Source organism: Squalius cephalus (assembly GCF_949319135.1).
Source record: "Squalius cephalus genome assembly, chromosome: 5".
Lineage (NCBI taxonomy): Eukaryota > Metazoa > Chordata > Actinopteri > Cypriniformes > Leuciscidae > Squalius > Squalius cephalus.
In genome coordinates, this window is record NC_137126.1 from 29,936,864 (window position 1) to 29,956,720 (window position 19,857).

General features: G+C 37.0%; 1 protein-coding gene across 2 annotated transcripts in view; it reads right to left on the reverse strand.

Annotated features, from left to right (window-relative positions):
- lamc3 (laminin, gamma 3) overlaps nucleotides 1–19,857 on the reverse strand; it is an 83,447-nt gene that overhangs the window by 15,539 nt on the left and 48,051 nt on the right. For both annotated transcript variants that reach the window (XM_079872587.1, XM_079872586.1), the window contains exons 10-12: nucleotides 18,718–18,916; nucleotides 17,640–17,743; nucleotides 13,065–13,298 (exon numbers count right to left, since the gene is read on the reverse strand). In XM_079872587.1, coding sequence (XP_079728713.1) covers nucleotides 13,065–13,298; nucleotides 17,640–17,743; nucleotides 18,718–18,916 — 537 coding nt within the window. The remainder of the gene's footprint in view (nucleotides 1–13,064; nucleotides 13,299–17,639; nucleotides 17,744–18,717; nucleotides 18,917–19,857) is intronic.

Consider the following 19,857-nt stretch of genomic DNA (forward strand, 5'->3'; position numbering starts at 1 on the left):
TATGGGGTTAGAATTGTTGCATTATTCCAAATAAATAGATTAAGATTCACAAATAAATGTAAAGAGTTTCACAAAAATGTATAAAATTCACAAAGAATAAAAAATGAGATTTGCAAATAAAAAAAATATTTACAAATTTCTTTACAACTCTGCCTGCCATTTATTTGTGTACCGCTTTCTGTGCATTTGTAAATCGCTGCACACATTTGTGAATAGCTTCTTGAGCATTTGTAAATCCCCATACGCATCTGTGGATTTTGAAACAGTTCTAGCGTCGACGTGCAGACAAATCCACAAATAAGTGGACTCCAAATAAGTGGATTCTTGCACCCTTGAAAGGAGCAGTAATAATCTTTGGATGCTTGCTGGAGTTTAAGGCCTCTTTATATTTCCATCAGGATAAACTCAGGGAATTATGATCATCACAGATCCCGAGCATCATGATCAGTAACACCCTCTCTACGCAAGAGGCGCGACACAGCGCGTCAAAAGCAAATAGTGCCCCATTATATTTTCACTGCTGCTGTAGCAGTTTCAAATAATGTAAAACTAGCATGTTTGAAATGTTAACACATTTTTCCCTATGTGACGTCTGTTTTCTTAGCTGCAGATATGAACTGTCTGCATATACATGCGATTACACGAGGACAAATGATTTGCACATTCGCTTTGCCCAGTGTAGATAGCCTCGCATGGAGTAGACACGATGTAAGAAATTACAGAACATATGATTTTGCCTTTTAAAGCACAATCGCGGTGACAAATAGCTATAGGACATAAATAAATGTCATGTAGAATACCAAATATGAGCCCAAATGACCACCTGCGATGTAACAGTATGAGCCTCAGCATCAGCGTGTACTGGGGTTGGATGCTGCAATTAAAAATCTTGCAATGCTGAAAAATACATCTATGCATTTAGCCTACATGCTGATGCTGTAAGTTACTTTTACCATAAAAAACTATTAAGTCTGATTCATATGAAATATTATTTGTGTGATCAAGTGTTTTAACCGATCAATAAATGCATATCGCTTGTCTACCGGGCATATTTCACTTTTAAATGCATCTCTTGGAATGCTAAAACCTGTCACAAGTTTTAAAAAGAACCCACCTATATCTTCTCAACAAATATCTTCTCTACAAACAAAGGGAATCGTAATACAGGTATTTAATATTTAAAATGCTACTTATAATGCTCTATAGATTGTTAGATCCACGGAGCTGATCACATGCAACATTACAACTCCTTGACTGAAGAAGTGGGAAAAGCTGTTGTGTGACAGTAATTTCACCTATTACACAAACTCTTGATCACGAGGTTGAACCCAGTTATTCATTAGTCAGCTACTTATTGATGCTTTTCTGTTCTATCTTGAATAACGTGACGCTTACATAACGCGTTGTTCCGAGATGTAAAGCGCTGTTTCTCTGGCTTTTTCCAAGGCTTATACAAATTGTGGCTTGGCTTGACACACAGTCTAATGGTCTAACTCTAACAAAATCCAAATTTTAAACATCTTTTGCTGTAGCAATTTTATGGGCCTTACGCATCCTCCCTATTTGAGCCAATGCTGATGAATGATGAATGAGCAAAGTTATTTCAGAGCAAGATCGCCCAGAGTGTAAAGCCAAACGTGATTGGTTGTAGCGAGAACGTGCAACCAGAGCCATAGAGAGAAAGAGTTGCGACACTCCCATAGACCTCCGTTGTAAATAATGGCGGCGCTTTTAACCGCCTACTTCCGGGATTTGAAGATCGGAATAGTTCTAAACACTGTCATTTTGGCGTTGGACACCATTCACTTACATTGCTGCGCGTCGAGTTGTTCTAGAGTTAAGTTGCTGAAATATCGACCTCTTTTGATTTGTCAACTGTCTATGTTGTATCAGAGGCCCTTTGCGATGCTTATACTGGTCTTCATTTGTATATGCACAGCGTAATTATTTATATTTTATGTTGGTTGTTTCAACCAATTTTCAAGCACTGCCTGCTAGCTAGTGCGACTTCGTCAGCTGTGACAGTAAGAGTTCGGTAATGAATCACTACCACCTTTATAGCAACTTTTATTTAATTAAATTTTTTGGGATGTACTAACTTTTCATTATGTTTTATTGTCTTGAGTGAAGTGGCTTGTGAGAACAATGCTGGACCTCTAGGATTGTTATGGGATCACCAGTCCTGTGGATCACCTGCCCCTGGTTTTTGTTTTTCTTGTTCACACACACCCACACAAGCACACATTTTTGTTGTCTGTCATTGTTTAATAAAAAATATTTAAGTGAACTCTGAACGGACCGCCACGGCAGACCTCTTTGCGTGATCACGAAGGTAGGCTAATGGCTGAATCAAAATTTATAAGCAAAATCACGGGAATCAATAGCCTAATACAGCCCAGTTGTGCTAAAATAAATATCATGAGACGTCCATCATCAGATGAATGATATGGAAAAGTTAAGTTAGAGCCGCTAAAGCCAGTGCTACCCATGCGAACATGAACACTGAGCTTTTCCCTCCAAAAATATAGCCTAAAACTTATCTCCAAATGCAAAACTGACATTAACTAAATGCAATAATGCAATAACAGCTGAGAAAGTACTTGGGTGTGTGTTTTATTTTATATTTACCGTTCAATAATGCAATCGCTGCTGTCTGTCCCATAGAAGAGCATGACAGCCAGCGTATGTTTTAGAACTATTGGGGCTTACATGAACCACGTGACAGCCATAGCGGCGACATCAAAGAGTGTCGCAACTCTTTCTCTCTATGGCTCTGCGTGCAACGAAAGGCCAGCTCAATGTGGCCGTTATCTGATTGGCTTGAGTAAACGGTGGGTGGAGTCCACTTATTTGTGGATTTGTCTGCACGTCGACGCTAGAACTGTTTCAAAATCCACAGATGCGTGTGGGGATTTACAAATGCACAAGAAGCTATTCACAAATGTGTGCAGCGATTTACAAATGCACAAAAAGCGGTTCACAAATAAATTCCAGGCAGAGTTGCGTTTGTAAAATAATAAAACATTTGTAAACATTTTTTGATTTGCAAATCTCATTTTATTTATTTGTGAATTTTATAATTTTTTGTGAAACCCTTTACATTTATTTGTGGATCTTTTTATTTGTGAATTTGATAAATATTTGTGAAACTCTTTACATTTATTTGTGAATCTTAATCTATTTATTTGGAATAATGCAACAATTCTAACCCCATATGACATGACATTCCTGTCAGCATTGCAACTGTGATGAGAATGTGTGCAATACAGCTGCAATGATTAATCACATGACATTTTTCAGCACAAAGAGCCAACCTGGTCGTATAAAGAGAGAGACAGGAGGGAGAACGGGAAGGTGAGAGAGGTTACATTTAATTCTGTTTGAGTGTAAAAGAAATGCTTGCTACCATCTGTCTGTCGGCCTCTGCGGATGTTAAAGTTGCCCTTATGGTAATATGAGACAGATGTGGCAGCTATTGACTGGCAGGCATTTTGTCCCCATAATGTAGGGTTTACACACACACACAGAGAGAGAGAGAGAGAGAGAGAGAGAGAGAGAGAGAGAGAGAGAGAGAGAGAGAGAGAGAGAGAGAGAGAGAGAGAGAGAGAGAGAGAGAGAGAGAGAGAGAGAGAGAGAGAGAGAGAGAGAGAGAGAGAGAGAGAGAGAGAGAGAGAGAGAGAGAGAGAGAGAGAGAGAGAGAGAGAGAGAAACAACCACTTCCCTGTGCACAGATCAAAAGCTGCTGGCTTGGAAATTGCATTCATTTGCATTTTGAACCAAAAGTCTCCTTATTCCCTTAAACTGCTTCACGACTGACAGTGATATCAGTTTAACATTCTCTCACAGAAAGTCCATATTTATTGGCTTATCAATCAAGATTAATCAAGCTGATGTTACATTATGTCCAATTAATGGTCACAAAAGAGGCCAGGTTCATTTTATATTCAAATCAGAATCCTAAATGTGTACAGACTCATCTGTGCTATGCAAAACAGGATGATATCCATGGCCAGAGGTATGCTGGGATTATCATATCAATGTCTTTATTTGAAATCTTGCATTTCTTCAGGCAAGTTTATTCCCAGCACCTGACATTTGTACCTTTCTTCTTTCTGAATTATTCACTTCTTCAGGGTGGCTAAATGTCAGAACCTCCACATGGGCCCTTCCTGGCTCTTTGAGAGGGGTGAAAGAATGAGAGTAAAAATAAAGGCGTCCCTCTCTTTCCAAAAACAGAGGCATGAAAAGGTCCCATCCCTGCAGCTGTCCTTTGGGAAAAGGGCGCTCTAGACGTCGGACTTCATCAATCATAGCGCGGTCGAGCTCTTTAGAATATTCAGTACAGTTTGGTCTACAATACTTTATAGACCTAATAAGACTGTAGCATTTTCATTTAGGAGGCTCCAGATGGTTAGCCAGATACTTTTTTTTGTTCCTTAAAAATATTTATTTAAAGGATAACTGTCACCAAAATGCAACCTAGGGTCTTTTTGTTTATCTAACCGAGGCAAACTTTCGTTTAAATGTATAATTACCATATAGTTTGACAGTATTTTCGTTTTCAGTCAAATTGCCTTTTGAGTGGGAGTGCTTGGGGCACTTCTATGATAGCATTAAAAATCGCTATTTTTAAAACACTAAGAAGGCTCGACACAACATGAAACTTTGCTCGAAGTATCACCAGGCAGGGGCTCTACACATGAACTCTAGCATTGAGAATATTGTTTGTGTACACAGAGTTTACTAAAAAGAAAGATTTTGAACAACTCGCAACGTAACAGGGAGGAGAGCAAAGAAAATTTGTTGTTTTGTCGTTAGTGAAAATCAATATTGACCTTGATCGACTATTTTTGACTGTCAAAATGCCGGCGGACACAGCTACAGTGAGTTGTTCAAAATCTTTCTTTTTAGTAAACTCTGTGTACACAAACAATGTTCTCAATGCTCGAGTTCATGTGTAGAGACCTGGTGATACTTTGAGCAAAGTTTCATGTTGTGTCGTGCCTTCTTAGTGTTTTAAAAATAGATTTTTGATGCTATCATAGAAGTGCGGTCAAACTATACGGTCATTATACTTTTAAACGAAAGTTTGCCTCGGGTAGATTAACAAAAAGACCCTAGGTTGCATTTTGGCGACAGTTATCCTTTATTTAAGAGTTACTTCATGTATGCTTTTTTTTTTTTTTTTAACCATTTACTGTTTTGTCTTGAGCAATCTTTCAGTATATAGACTACCGTTCAAAAAATTGGGGTCAGTAAATATTTTTGTTTTAAATTATTTTTTATTAATTTTATTAATTAATTAATTTTATTAATTCTTATATTCAGCAAGGAAACATTAAATTGACTGAAAAGTGTCATTAAAGACATTTATAAGGTTACAAAAGATTCTATTTCAAGCAAATGCTGTTCTTCTGAACTTTCTATTAAAAAATTTGAAAACTCTATTCCTTCAATCTTTCACTTGAAGATGTGTGCTCACTATTCTGAAAAATAGACTGCAAATTTTCTATTACACACGCAGTTGTCTTTTCTCACTACAGAATATCTTCCAGTTATTTTCCCTTGTCCTTTCATCATCTTTTTTTCACCTCCTTTATAAGGTCTGCTTCACTATAGGAACAATGACAGTAGGAACAGAGAGAGAAAAAAATCAGAATAGAACATACAAAAAAAAAAAAAAACAGCCTTTTAAATGTATGACTCACCCTTATAAAACACATTTTAAAACACATTTGAACACTGGACATCATATAACACGAGGATCTAAGAATATATTTAAGTCTGAGGTGACCATTCAACTCTCTTTGTACAAGCGTGTGGGACTCTGTGCGTTTTTTCTTCTTTGTTTGCTGGTTTTAATTAAGTACATTTTCAGACAAACATCCTTTGCTAAGAAAAATAGATGGATGTTATTTTTATGAGGTGGTTTATGCAGTATAAAGTAATTCATTGTTTTTGCTATATTTACTGATCTAAAACGAATGCACATCTACTTCGCAAAGGATGCGGAGAGAAAGAAAGTGAGAGCAAGAGAGAATTAAAAAGACACAATGGACCAGGGTGAGATATGAATGCTATCACACTCTCTGACTGTTCCAGTTAATGTATACAGAACACATTTATATGAAAACCCCATTCTCAAAAAGCCACTCTTTTTCTGCTGCTCTCTCTGTTCTTTCCCTCATTCTTCCAAGACAAATACAAGCTCTCTCCACCTAATTTTATGGATGGGATCCCTTAAATTAACACGGTCAGGAAAAGCACTCAAGAAAGAGACTAGAAAACACACACGCACGCAAAATATGTGCATCCGAAGGACATATGCTTGACTTCATTAGCCCTCCAGCACAACACTGTGCCACAGTTCCATTTTTCTGCCACAAATATTAACATTTTCCAATCTGTTGTATTGCTCGCAGGAAAATAGAAATGACACAAACGGGTAGACTTTAAATATATCACAATTACGAAGCACCACTGGTTTCAGCCCGAAGAGGCGAGCTTCCCTCCTCTCTTATCTCGGACCAAACAAACAACACCTGTGCTAAGTGACAAGACTAATAACCAATTAACAGCCAATTACAATTACCGTGAGAAACACCCTCTCACTTGGAAATAATAAATCAAAGGGGCGTGGCCTGTCAGCGAACTAACCATTCCTGAAGCGGGAATGAGATCAAATCAATGCTCATCAAAGGACTAACAAAACATAATTAGGCTTACGAATAGGAAATAAGATTAAAACACACTGAGATTTTGGTGCACAGAAAAATGAGGAGTGACGTATACATATGCTAATAATAAGCGTGCTGATTTTCAGCGGGGACCTTGCAGGCCTAGTTCTATTTACGAACCTGGAAAATATTTAAGCAGCTAAATGACAATGAACAGCACCCGCTGTGACTTGGGCAAAATCTGCTTTGAAGTTAAACAGGTTCATAAATAAATAAAAGGAGTGGGCTCCTCCTTTTCTCCTGGGAGTTGGAGATTTCCTGTGCATACTTTCGTTCGATCTTTTGCCCCCCTTGATCTCCTATTGCTTTGATTCCCTAGTTCCTTCTTCCTTCCATTCCCTCCCTTTTTCTCACACACTCTCACTGTGCTTCAACCTTTTGCCTACCTCGAGTGGTAGATAAAGTCATGTCTGACATTAATTTGTAATGTTAAAGACTTGTACCAAACTAATCACACATTACGCTCATAATAAGAACGATGGAGGTTTAATTTGCCGCATATTAAGAGAGTGAAATTACTCATCAGTGTGAAAGAGAGACAGACAGACAGAGAGAGAGAGAGAGAGAGAGAGAGATGGAGAGAGAGAGAGAGAGAGAGAGAGAGAGAGAGAGAGAGAGAGAGAGAGAGAGAGAGAGAGAGAGAGAGAGAGAGAGAGAGAAAGATGGGAGGACAAACGTTCAAATCCATGCCAGGAGTCGTCGCTGAAAGGAGACAGGCACAAATAAACACTGTTTGTTGTGCAATCGACATTACAATTAATTAGTCGGTGGTTGGCTCGCAGGTCTAATAGAGGAAAGAGTAGTGAGCGTGAACTATCTACCCTGTACAGAAAGACAGCCTGCCATTCTGCTAATAGGGTCACGGAAAGAACAAGAGGAGGAATGAAAAAGTGAGAGAGGAACAAGGGGAAGCAATACAGAAAATGACAGGAACAAGAAGAGGATTGTGAGAGGAACATTTGAGTTATTGTGCTGGAGGTATAAAAATGTGTTTGGAAGTCAGAGACAGTATAAGCAGACCACTTAAATGAATTTGGAGAAATTGCAGCGGTCTATATGGTGGCTGTAGGAATAAAGTTATATTTTAAGATAAAAGAGCAAATCATATTTTTGATAGATGGATTACCTGTTTTTTTTTTATTTTTTTTTATCTATATAGGAGCTGTACTTGTATGTCTATTACACAACCATTCAAAAGTTTGAAATGTGAAACTCTAAATACAGGTGCTGGTCATAAAATTAGAATATCATCAAAAAGTTGATTTATTTCAGTAATTCCGTTAAAAAAGTGAAACTTGTATATTATATAGACTCATTACATGCAAAGTGAGATATCTCAAGCCTTTATTTGTTATAATTTTGATGATTATGGCTTACAGCTTATGAAAACCACAAAATCAAAATCTCAGAAAATTAGAATATTACATGAAATCACACAGTAATTACACAGTGATACCATGGTCATTGAACCAGGTTTTGGTTCTTTTGGCAGTGTGGGCAGGTGCAAATCCTGCTGGAAAATGAAGGAAGCATGAAGTGCTCTGGAAATGTCCTGGTAGACGGCTGCGTTGACTCTGGATTTAATAAAGCACAGTGGACCAAAGTCCTCTTTTCTGATGAGAGCAAATTTTGCATCTCATTTGGAAACCAAGGTCCCAGAGTCTGGAGGAAGAATGGGGAGGCACACAATCCAAGATGCTTGAAGTCCAGTGTGAAGTTTCCACAGTCTGTGTTGGTTTGGGGAGCCATGTTATCGGTTGGTGTTGGTCCACTGTGCTGTCCACTAGGGGTGGGCGATATAGCCTCAAAATTATATCACGATATTTCAAGAATATTTGCGATAATGATATTTATGACGATATAAAAAAAAAATTTGACAATTTTTTTTATTACATTTATCTCACCTAAATGTTTGCTACTCATTGTGTTTTTACAATTGGGTAATTTTGTATTTTAGAGTTTACACAACACAAGGAAGCTTGATTTCAATCTTTGAATTAAATTGAAAAAAGTAGCAAAACATATATACAAAATAATAAAGATACAAATAAAGAGGAACGTTTTTGGGTAGGTCTAACACTATTCAGAAATACTACAGAAACTGAATAAGGTAATCAAATGTAAAATAACACTAGTCCTGACTAAATTAAATTAAAGGCTATTAATTCTGATTCCTTACAATGAAAGCTATCTTTTGTTGTTTTGACGACAACATTAATGACAGACACATATGGCTGCTGTCACTTTTAGAGCTAGTGCCGGTGTTGTGCCGAATTTTGACTCCTGCCAAATTATTACCCCCCTCGTTGAAGTCAGTACCTGATTGCCTAATCCTAACCCCACCCCTAATTCTAACCCCTCCCCCACAACTAATCCTAAACCTACCAATACTAGGGGGGTAATAATTTGGCAGGAGTCAAAATTCGGCACGACACCGGATCCATTACTGTTATATGTCTGTCACACTGTCACGCACGTTTTATGGTTATTTCAGACATAACCGACTTTTTACGAATATACTAACCATGACCGGAATTTTTACACAATTTTGCCTGTTTTTTCCCCCGTTAAAGCAATATAATCCGCGAAATAGAACTTTTGTTACTCGCGAGCTGTTTGTGAGGCGGCTTTACTGTATGCACGCAGAGTAAACATCTCTCAGAGAGCGCGCGAGAGTACTGAATAGTTTAAAATCGCAAATGTTTAAACTGATAAGACTTAAAAAGAAGTGAAAATGATCAACTTTAGTTACGATGCAAGTGACAAAAGACAATTCCGTCATGTCCTGACTGCTAAACACAAGAGTGTGGTATCGACGCTTGACTTGTGCAACCCATTTTGAAAGCGAGAGAGAGAGAAGACGCGGCACCGCTGAAAACTCACGCGGTTGGTAAAATCAATATTTGCGGGGGAATTTCCCGCATTATAAGTGGTAGACCTGCGGGAATTATTAAAATACTATTGAAGTAGCTCCTTTTTAGGTACTAAATCGTCATTGGAGGCTGACTTGCTGCTCTCGCGCTCAGACAGGTGTTGTTATTGTGCGTGCTAAGGAACGTAATGCGCCATACGTCATTGCATCGCTATATCAGTGATATCGCGATATGACACTTTTTTATCATGTAAAAATTTATACCGGTATTATCGTGGACGGTATGATATGGCACACCCCTACTGTCCACTCAACGCAGCCGTCTACCAGGACATTTCCAGAGCACTTCATGCTTCCTTCAGCAGACACGCTTTATGGAGATGCTGACTTCATTTTCCAGCAGGATTTGCACCGGCCCACACTGCCAAAATAACCAAAACCTGGTTCAATGACCATGGGATTACTGTGTAATTACTGTGTGATTTCATGTTCTAATTTTCTGAGATTTTGATTTTGTGGTTTTCATAAGCTGTAAGCCATAATCATCAAAATTATAACAAATAAAGGCTTGAGATATCTCACTTTGCATGTAATGAGTCTATATAATATACAAGTTTCACTTTTTTAACGGAATTACTGAAATAAATCAACTTTTTGATGATATTCTAATTTTATGACCAGCACCTGTACATTGTTTTTGAAATTCATCCTTCTGTTCATCAAATGTAGCATTTAATTAATCAAAATACAATCAAAAACATGTTTACAGTTTAAAATTATTACTGTTTAAAATAAATGTTTTCTATTTTAGTCACTTCAGTTCAAAAGTTTTGGGTCAGTAAAAGTTTTTGTTTGTTTGTTTGTTTGTTTGTTTGTTTGAAAGAAATTAATTATTTTATTTAGCAAGGCTGCATTAACTCGTTTAAAAGTGACAGTAAAAGCATTTATAATGTTACAAAAGATTTATATTTCAAATAAATGCTTTCCTTTTGAATTTTCGAATAAAGAATATTTTAAAATAGCACATTTTTTCAACATTGATAATAATAAGAAATGTTTCTTGAGCACCAAATCAGCATTTAGATAATTCTGATTAGACATGTGCCGGTATTCAATAATGCGATAAATCGCGGTAATGAATATGCACGATATTGTTATCGCGGGCACTTCAAAATTCCGTGAAAAATAATAGATCAGAATTTATATTTATAGAACGCGCATTAGCTTATTTTCCATCAACCGCTTAAACATTAACACTGCATATATGCCGCGCGAAACACGTGCGCACTCTGATGTAAACAATCCCCACTGTACAGTAGAAGCACTGTGTGTATGCGGCGCAGTGCGCACTCTAGTCTAATGTAATGAATCCTCACATGGAGAAGCAGCATGGCGGAAGGAGGAACGCTGCCGACGATTTATCCCCCTTCTAAAAGCAGGCTGTCAGCTCTACGCATTCAGTGTGAGACACACGCAATTTACACTTTTCACACGCTCTCGCGCCACACATCCATTTTCTCACGCAGAGAAAAATCACGGAGCAAAGAGGACACTGACACCGACAGACTAGACAGAGCAGATTACTTTTGATATGAAAACAATTATCAGCTCTCATGTTCTGTCCATTTTATTTCGAAATTCAGACAATAAATACCGTCTTGGCGCTTGTAAATGTGACGTGACCGATCCCTGTAGCCTCAGTTCAAGTAAACCGATCATCTGTTACTTTTTATTTAAAGATACAGTACAACTTACCCAAATGTATAAATGCCTCATACATAATATCGATCAATCAGTGTTTTTCAACCACGGAAAGAGGTCAATAAAACTGCAGGTGAACAATTTTGTTACAGAACATTACATTTAGCCTACCTCAGGAAAGCCATTTAATGACCAACACATTAGGTGACTAGAAAAAATAGCTATAGAGAGGAGTATTTTGTTAAATATGTGCACTATATTACATTTGTATTATATTTTTACTTGTGTCATAATTGTTAATATAATGAAAACCAAATTATATTTAATTTAATTTAATTAAATTTTTAACCTTTAATAATACCAGCTGACAGGGTTCTCGATCTGTATGTTTACAGCATTATGTGAGATATATTTTTTCTTGAGAAAAATTAACATGTAGGCTATCTACTGTAGCCTACCTTTAGAATATTTATCCAAAGAGTCAATATTGAATCAAGATTGAAATCTAATCCCAAGAATTGAATTGAAATCGTGGAAATTGTGTAAAATTCTGTTTAGTTACCAAATGTTTTGACAATCACAATTACACCTATTGTGATGCAAGTTTTTTTTTTTCCTACCTTCTTATTATTAGCACATTTGAAAATGGTTGTGCTGCTTAATGAACTGAAACAGCAGAACCATGTCTTTTTTACTTGTTAAAGTAGTAAATACACATGCATTTCTTGTAAGTCACTGTACATTTTCAAGTGAAATTTCGGTAATATAAATGGCCCAACACAAACACATTTTTCTCAAGTCATTATATTGTTTTTATGAGAGATGAAGGCTATTTCGTACACAAGAACAAAGCAAACACGGTCTAACCAGCACAGTGACAGAAGTGTACACGAGAGTTTGTAGTTTGAGAAAAAGCCCCTTGGTGCTTGAAGCTTCATTGAAGAGCACACACTAACACCAGCTTTATCTGCCACAGTCAAAAGAAGATGCTGCTGGCCTTTAGGAAGAGCTAAAAGAAAAAGACATGATACTTGCATGATAAATGATTAGAAAAATTATTATCCTGGGTGAATAAGTGCCAGTTTCTTTCAAAAAATGTCTTAGTGTTTCAAACTTCTGAATGTTAAGGTGATGATACACAGGGCAACTTTTTTAGCAATGTTGCTGGGCAATGTTGCCGTCAACGGGCAACCAAGTGAGACACAGACAGGGCCCACGACCGATCTAAATGATCCAGATAGAAATGTATTGCCCATTTTCAGTGGGAAAGTGCCCAAGCAACAATCGCTCGGCAAGATTGCCCAGCAACATTGCTCAAAAAGTTGCCCTGTGTATCATCACCTTTAAGGGATGTAGAATATGGTCATGCAGAATAAGTCATTAATATGTAATGAACTAATAAACTGCTAATATCCTAGCTAATAACCGACTAGTTAATAATGATAATTGGACTCTAAACTATAGTGTTACCCATACTTTTGTATAAATTGAATCAATAATAAATTGTAAATGTGTTCAGCATTCTGCAACAAAATATTTTCAGATTTTCTAGACTATTTTAAGTGGTAAAGTGAGCTACTGGGATCTACATAGGAAATATCTGCTCAGAGGCGATACCAAGCTGGCTGCCACAACCGACTTGGCTTCAAGGAACATTGTTATGGTGGGGAAACAGTATATGATGTATCATTTAAAGACATCATGCATGGAAGCTGTGTACAGACTGCATGCTAATAAACAAACACACTCCCAACCTGTCTCAGGATGGCAGGTCCCATGTTGATTGCAGTTGCAAGGTATACATTGGGAGAAGGGTCCACCATTGGGAGTCTCCCTAGTGAATCCAGGAGCACAGAGTTCACAGAACAGCCCTGTGAATCCTGTGGGACAAGTACACACCTCCACCCATGGAGCATGTGGAACCACATCAGGCTGGTAGTTTGTCTGGTCTGCAGATTCAAGGGTTACCCTGGAGAGTTGAGAGGTGTCTGAAAACAAGAAAAAAAAAAAAAGCATTACCTACAATATTTGTACAACCTACTAATAAATAAATACACACTACTATTCAAAAGTTTGGGGTGAGAAATATTTTTGTAAAGAAATTGAGAAATTTATTCAGCAAGGACTCATTAAAATGATCAAAAGTGACTAATTTTTTTTTTACATTGTAACAACAACAACAACAAATTGAAATAATGGTTGTTCTTTTGAACTTTCTATTCATCAAAGATTCCTGAAGCAATGTATCATGGTTTTTGCTAAAATATTAAACAGTACAACTGTTTTCAACATTGTTAATAATAAAAATGTTTTTTTTCAAATCAGCACCAAATCAGATCATATCAGAATGATTTCTGAAGGATTATGTGACACTGAAGACAGTAACAAAATACATTTACTTGAGTACACTTTTTGAGTATCTGTACTTTACTTGAGTAAAATGTTTTCTGGAAACTTTTTACTTTAACTTCACTACATTTGAAAGACAAATATTGTACTTTTTACTCCACTACATTTCTGTCAAGGTCCTTGAGTAGAACGTAGTAATGTCAGTCAGGGGATGATTTTGGTTCCAAACTTGCAAGGGGTTGCATTTTGGATGGAAATGAAAGTCGGATTGAGTCAGAACCCCACGTCGGATTGAAGTCAGAACCCCACGTCAGATTGACGTCAACGTCGGACAGACGTTGTATTTTGGTTGGAAATGAAAGTCGGGTTGACGTCAATCTGACGTGGGGTTCTGACTTCAATGAGTGCACTTATTCAATCTCACATTCAATCCCACTACTGAAACTGTGTTCTAGAAATAAATTTGATATTGAAATGAGGGTAGGTAGGCTGGCATAGATAGATGGCATAAGGTACTATAACTAATACATACAATAATGCAACAATAATAAAACAATGCATTGACATTTACTTTTTACTTTTGATACTCAAGTATTTTTTAAAAACGAGTACTTCTGTACTTTTAGTAAGTAAAAATGGGTCCTTACAACTTTTACTTGTAACAGAGTAATATTTGACCAGCAGTATCTGTACTTTCACTCAAGTAAGGAAGTTGGGTACTTTGTCCACCTCTGCTGAAGACTGGAGTAATGATGCTGAAAAATCAACTTTTCCATCACAAGAATAAATTATATATATATATATTTATATATATATATATATATATATATATATATATATATATATATATATATATATATATATATATATATATATATATATATATATATATATAACTGTCACAAGCTGTGGCTGTATTAAAGCGCATAAGGAGGAAGGAGATATCTTCAGGAGAATTTTTAATAGAACAATCCAAACAATAAATAGGAGAATCAACGAGGAGAAACATACCACATACCCGTAAGGTTAACAAAAGCTTGACAAAGAACAGACAGAAACTGAGGGCTTCTATACATGGAAAACAAGGGGAGCTAACAAGACTGATTAACAAGACACACCTGAACTAATTAACTGATTAAAAGATAACAAACTCAGACATGAACAGAACAGGGAAACCAAACTAAAAACAAACATAACCCTGACAATAAAATTATATGCTTTGCTGTAATTTTAAAGTCTTTAAAAAATATAACAAATCTTACCCCCAAATGGTTAAACGGTAGTGTAAATAAATAAAATAAAATAAAATAATCATGCTTCTAATCCTTGGGGCACAAAGAAGTGCCATAACAGTAAAATGTATTGAGACACTGTGTGACAGAAAGACTTTATGGGCCCTATTTCAACGATCTGAAACGCAAGTATCAAACGCAAAACGCAAGTAACTTTGTGGGCGGATCTTGGATCTAAAATGGGTTGGTCTGAAGTAGCTTCATTACTCATAAATGTGGTTTGGGCGTAACGTTAAATAAACCAGTCAGAGCATCATCTCATATTCCCTTTAAAAGCAGGCGCGCTTGTTCCATGGTGGATTGCTATTATAACGGCGGATTTGCCAGGCACACGCCAGGAGCGGTTCACAGCCGAGGAAACCGACGTTCTCGTCAGGGCCATAAAAGACAGAGAAGTGACATTGTATGGGGATGGGAGAAACTCACCCAAATTAGCTTCGGTTAAACAGGCATATAATAATTTGGGTAAATGTGTAAGCTAGATTTATGCCTATTTTTTCACACCTTCATGGATACCACAATGATTTCCCTCATGTGGAATATTTTTTCTTGTAATTATGTATGGTTTGCAAAAATTGCAACTGCTGCGTTTGTGTAGATTGTGTAGAGAAGCAAAGTGAATGCGCGTTGTGCACACGCTACATTATGGCCAAGCATGCGCCCTTAAAATAGCATCAGAACGCGCCACTGACTTTAGACTAGGTTTTTCCTGGTCTGTGGCGGAATTGTTTTCTGGAACTGCAAATAGCACCAGGAAACGTTTGCGCCGGAACACGCCTCCTCTTTTCGCTGAACCGCCCCCGGGAGCGCAAGTTCATTCCCTAATTTACCGACGTGCATCTGTGGAGGGAAAAGTCTGCTGTGCGTCGGGTGCAAAATAGGAATTATACATGCGTCGTGTACAGTCAATTGCGCTAGGTGCAAGATAGGGCCCAATAAGAAAAGTGCTCATGGAAGAGTTGTGTTTTTTTTCTCTGAAAGTAAAGAAGGTTTTAGCCGATCTGATGGATTTGGAAAGAGCATTGCACAATGGAGCTACACTGAATGTGAAATCATGGTGTCCCGTCCACTTGTAATTGCCCTCACGATGTAGCTTGCATAGCTTGCCTACTAAAGCTCCCCTCTGCCTCTCTCTCACCTTTGCTTACACACAGACAGACATCAGGACCACTGGGTGCAAGCAGATAGAATCTTTGATCACTGTATGAATAAATGAACAAGGAATGAATTAATCAATAAGGGCTGAGTGGGGAGAGGTGGAATATGGTGAAGGTGAGTGGGTCTTTGTTTCTCTCAGGGATCCATACCGCCTAATAAATAGTGATAGAGGGAGGCTGTACACAGTTCAAGATTCTCTCACCTCAACTCTCTCCTTCCCTAGGTTCTCAGAGTCCTATCATCTCAACTTTCATATCAGGACATGGCCAGAAAGAACAATGTTTATGTGTGCTTTTGAGAGATACCGGCAGTTGTATTTGTGTGTTCATATAGACAAACTGATTATCATGTGTACATTGTACAAGAAAGGGAGAGCAGTTCAAACACATGCACATATTTCAGCACACCAGTTTCCAAGAATCAATAAGAGGACCTGCCAGTGCAGGACGTGGTAGAGGAATAATTATGTTCTTTGGTAAGCTGTAATTTACTTCTTTTGATGAAGAAAACAGACGAGAGAGAGACAGAGAGTGTGAGTGAGAGAAAATATATTCACAGTGTTCCTCCGTATCAAACTGTTTGTCTCAGACTCAAATATTGCAACATTCATTCTTAATGTATTTGTAAGTGCTTGGCAGGTATGCAGTTTAGGTTCCTCTTATAGTAATTTTTTTTCTTTTTTTTTTTTTTGAGTGAAGATGTCTGCTGCTTTCTGTTCTGCTCCAGTCTAAAAATTGGACTTCAAAATGTTTAACTTACTTATTTAAAATAAGAGTTTTATTGTCTGTTTTACTTTTTTATGTGATATTTATTTATTAAATCTATAGAAGTTAAAAATGTGGGCACTATATTGATATTTATAATTATTTTATATTATATATAAATTATTTCATTCATTCATTTAGAATTATATTTAATAAGTCCTTATCACAATCACAATCATTACACAGGAGCAATGTTAAATGCAATACACTCATGACATTGCTTTTCATTAGCTACCTTTGTAAATTTTCCAGAATGAAAAGCAAACCCATCATTACATTATTATTTATATGTCAATCTTTTGATCTGTTCAAAACAACATATGGTGATTTACATTTTGAAAAATAAAAGGACGAATTCATGCCACAATGAAGAACATTCAAACCTATAATTCACTCAGCTATACTGTGTATTCCACTATGTGATGCTTTCTACTTGGCACGTTGATTAAGCACATCACTGCACATCTCTCAATGAAGCCCTTTTTCAATTCAATCTAAACGGCACAGAAATCATGTCACAATGAATGCCATCACTAAACAATCACAGGCCAGGAAAGAATTGGCAGGGGCATGGCCAAAGTTAAAGGCTCGTCTAGACTTCTAATCAATCACTGAATACAGTACAGTCCAGTCTACCAAATTTAAAATGCTTGTTGCTTCCACTGTTTTAAATAAAATTATCTTAGTCTGCAATTGATTGCATTTCAGTGCCAGTCTTTTCCTTACATATTTGCATAAATGTGCACACATATAAACAATGACTTACAGTTCTGGCCCCCTGCATTGCTGATGTGTAGAGTAGTTAGATTGTAAAGCATTCGGAGAAACTCAAATGGGGCTATAGATGGAATTACGTCCTTCTCTGTTAACCTGGAAAGCAGAAAGCAGAAACATAATAGTTAGAAACGTGACTGTGTCTGCTACGATAACTAGTGTTTTTCTAGAGAAAACATTGTCCCTTAGACTTTATTTTACGTAAAACCGAGGCTCTTCATTAAGGCACACTAGGTCTAGTCAATTTAAGTCAATGCAATTAGGAATGTCTCTGTATGAATGAATGAATCGTGGGACATTTTTTATCCATTTTCTTGTCACTCTGGTAGGACAGTACCTGTCAAAACAATAAACGCAAAGGAAAAAGCTGCCATGAACAAAAAACCTTCAGGTTAGCCTTCCAAGTAAAAGTGTCATATGCTGAAACACACAACAGATTTCGAGACTGAAACCACATTTTTTTTGTAATGTTTATTCATGTTATTCACACAATTAGAATTATAAAAAAAATACTTGATAATAAGCCATGTGGTCTCAATGGAAAAATGTTTCAGTCTGCCATGGAAACTGAAATACCTTCTTTGGAAAACACAAAAGAACACCTATTTTAAGCAATCCCTATAGCATAGCCCTGTTTCCACCTGGTATTAAGATGCTTTTTTTGGTGATCAATTCACAAGTTGTCAGTGCTAAATGGAAACGGTGGAAAATGATGTAGTAATTGCTGTAATATCTAGCTTTTAGCAGTGAAGGTGCGTCTTACACTTCCATGAGAACAACCACATATATATTTCTATATATTATATATCTAAACATGTAGTGCAGTCCTGTGACAAATCAATGATAAATACATTGTTTCTTCATTTTGTGCCTAAAATTACAGCTAAAACTTGAAAACATTTCAGTTTGAATACTAATAATCTGGCCACATGTAAGTGAATAGTGGGGAATAACACACACACACACACACACACACACACACACACACACACACACACACACACACACACACACACACACACACACACACACACACACACACACACACACACACACACACACACACACACCTGAGAGTGAAGGTGTTGATGGGTATCTTCTCCAGTGGGGAATAAGGATCCTGTTTAGAGTACAAATCAGTAGAAACCAATATTCCAGAGCCCCCCAGCAACACGGTCACACTTCTGGGCAAGAGTTCCTCCAGCTCAGCCGTAAATGTCACGCTAAGGGTCCGTCCGTAACTTAACAACATGTTCCCCAGATATTTATCTGCAACATAAAGATAAAACATTTAAAAATTCCAATGCATATTCCAATTTGTATATGACCATGGTGTGATTAAGCAAACATGAGTGTAAGATCTATCTGGTAGCAAAATGGGCTGTGGATTGTGTTAAGTGGTTTGCTCAAGGGCAGCACAGAATTTTCTGGAACACAAACTCACAACCTACAGATTACCAGCACATTACACCAGCTACTGAGCTGAAACAACCCGATTACCAAAGATAAACAGCGTGACAGATGACAACTCTAAAAATATAATAGGAGGGCAAAATGTTCTGTTCACATAAGGAAGTTGATTGTATTTCTGGTTTAGAGAAAATAAGAAGGTTGGATCTCACTGATCTCATGGTGTCTGTACATCTCTATATGCAGGAGTGTAAGAGGACGATCTTAATTGCCACTCATATCCTCCTGCCTCATTAAAGATCTTTAGTAAGACTTCAAAGAACCACATGCTGAGCTATACAGTATATATATATATCTATATATATATATATATATCTATATATATATCTATATATATATATATATATATATATATCTATATATATATCTATATATATATATATATATATATACACAGAGAGAGAGAGAGAGAGAGAGAGAGAGAGAGAGAGAGAGAGAGAGAGAGAGAGAGAGAGAAATGATGAAATTTCTGCTACTGTTAGGCCTAAATCCCTAAACTTTTGAAACTCATAGTCATCTCCAAAGTCATCTCCATTGAATAAATCTGTATTGTAAAAAAAGCCAGACTGCATGTTAAGTAGCTGGCACATTTGAACCCTTAAATGCATACCTCGGGTCTATAGTGACCTGGGACGTCATTCACTACCCTCCTCGTTATTAATTTTTTAAAGTTAGACATCAACCTTCTTAGTATTCTTCCATCAATTCATTATATTATCTTTTTTTATTTTTTATTGTAT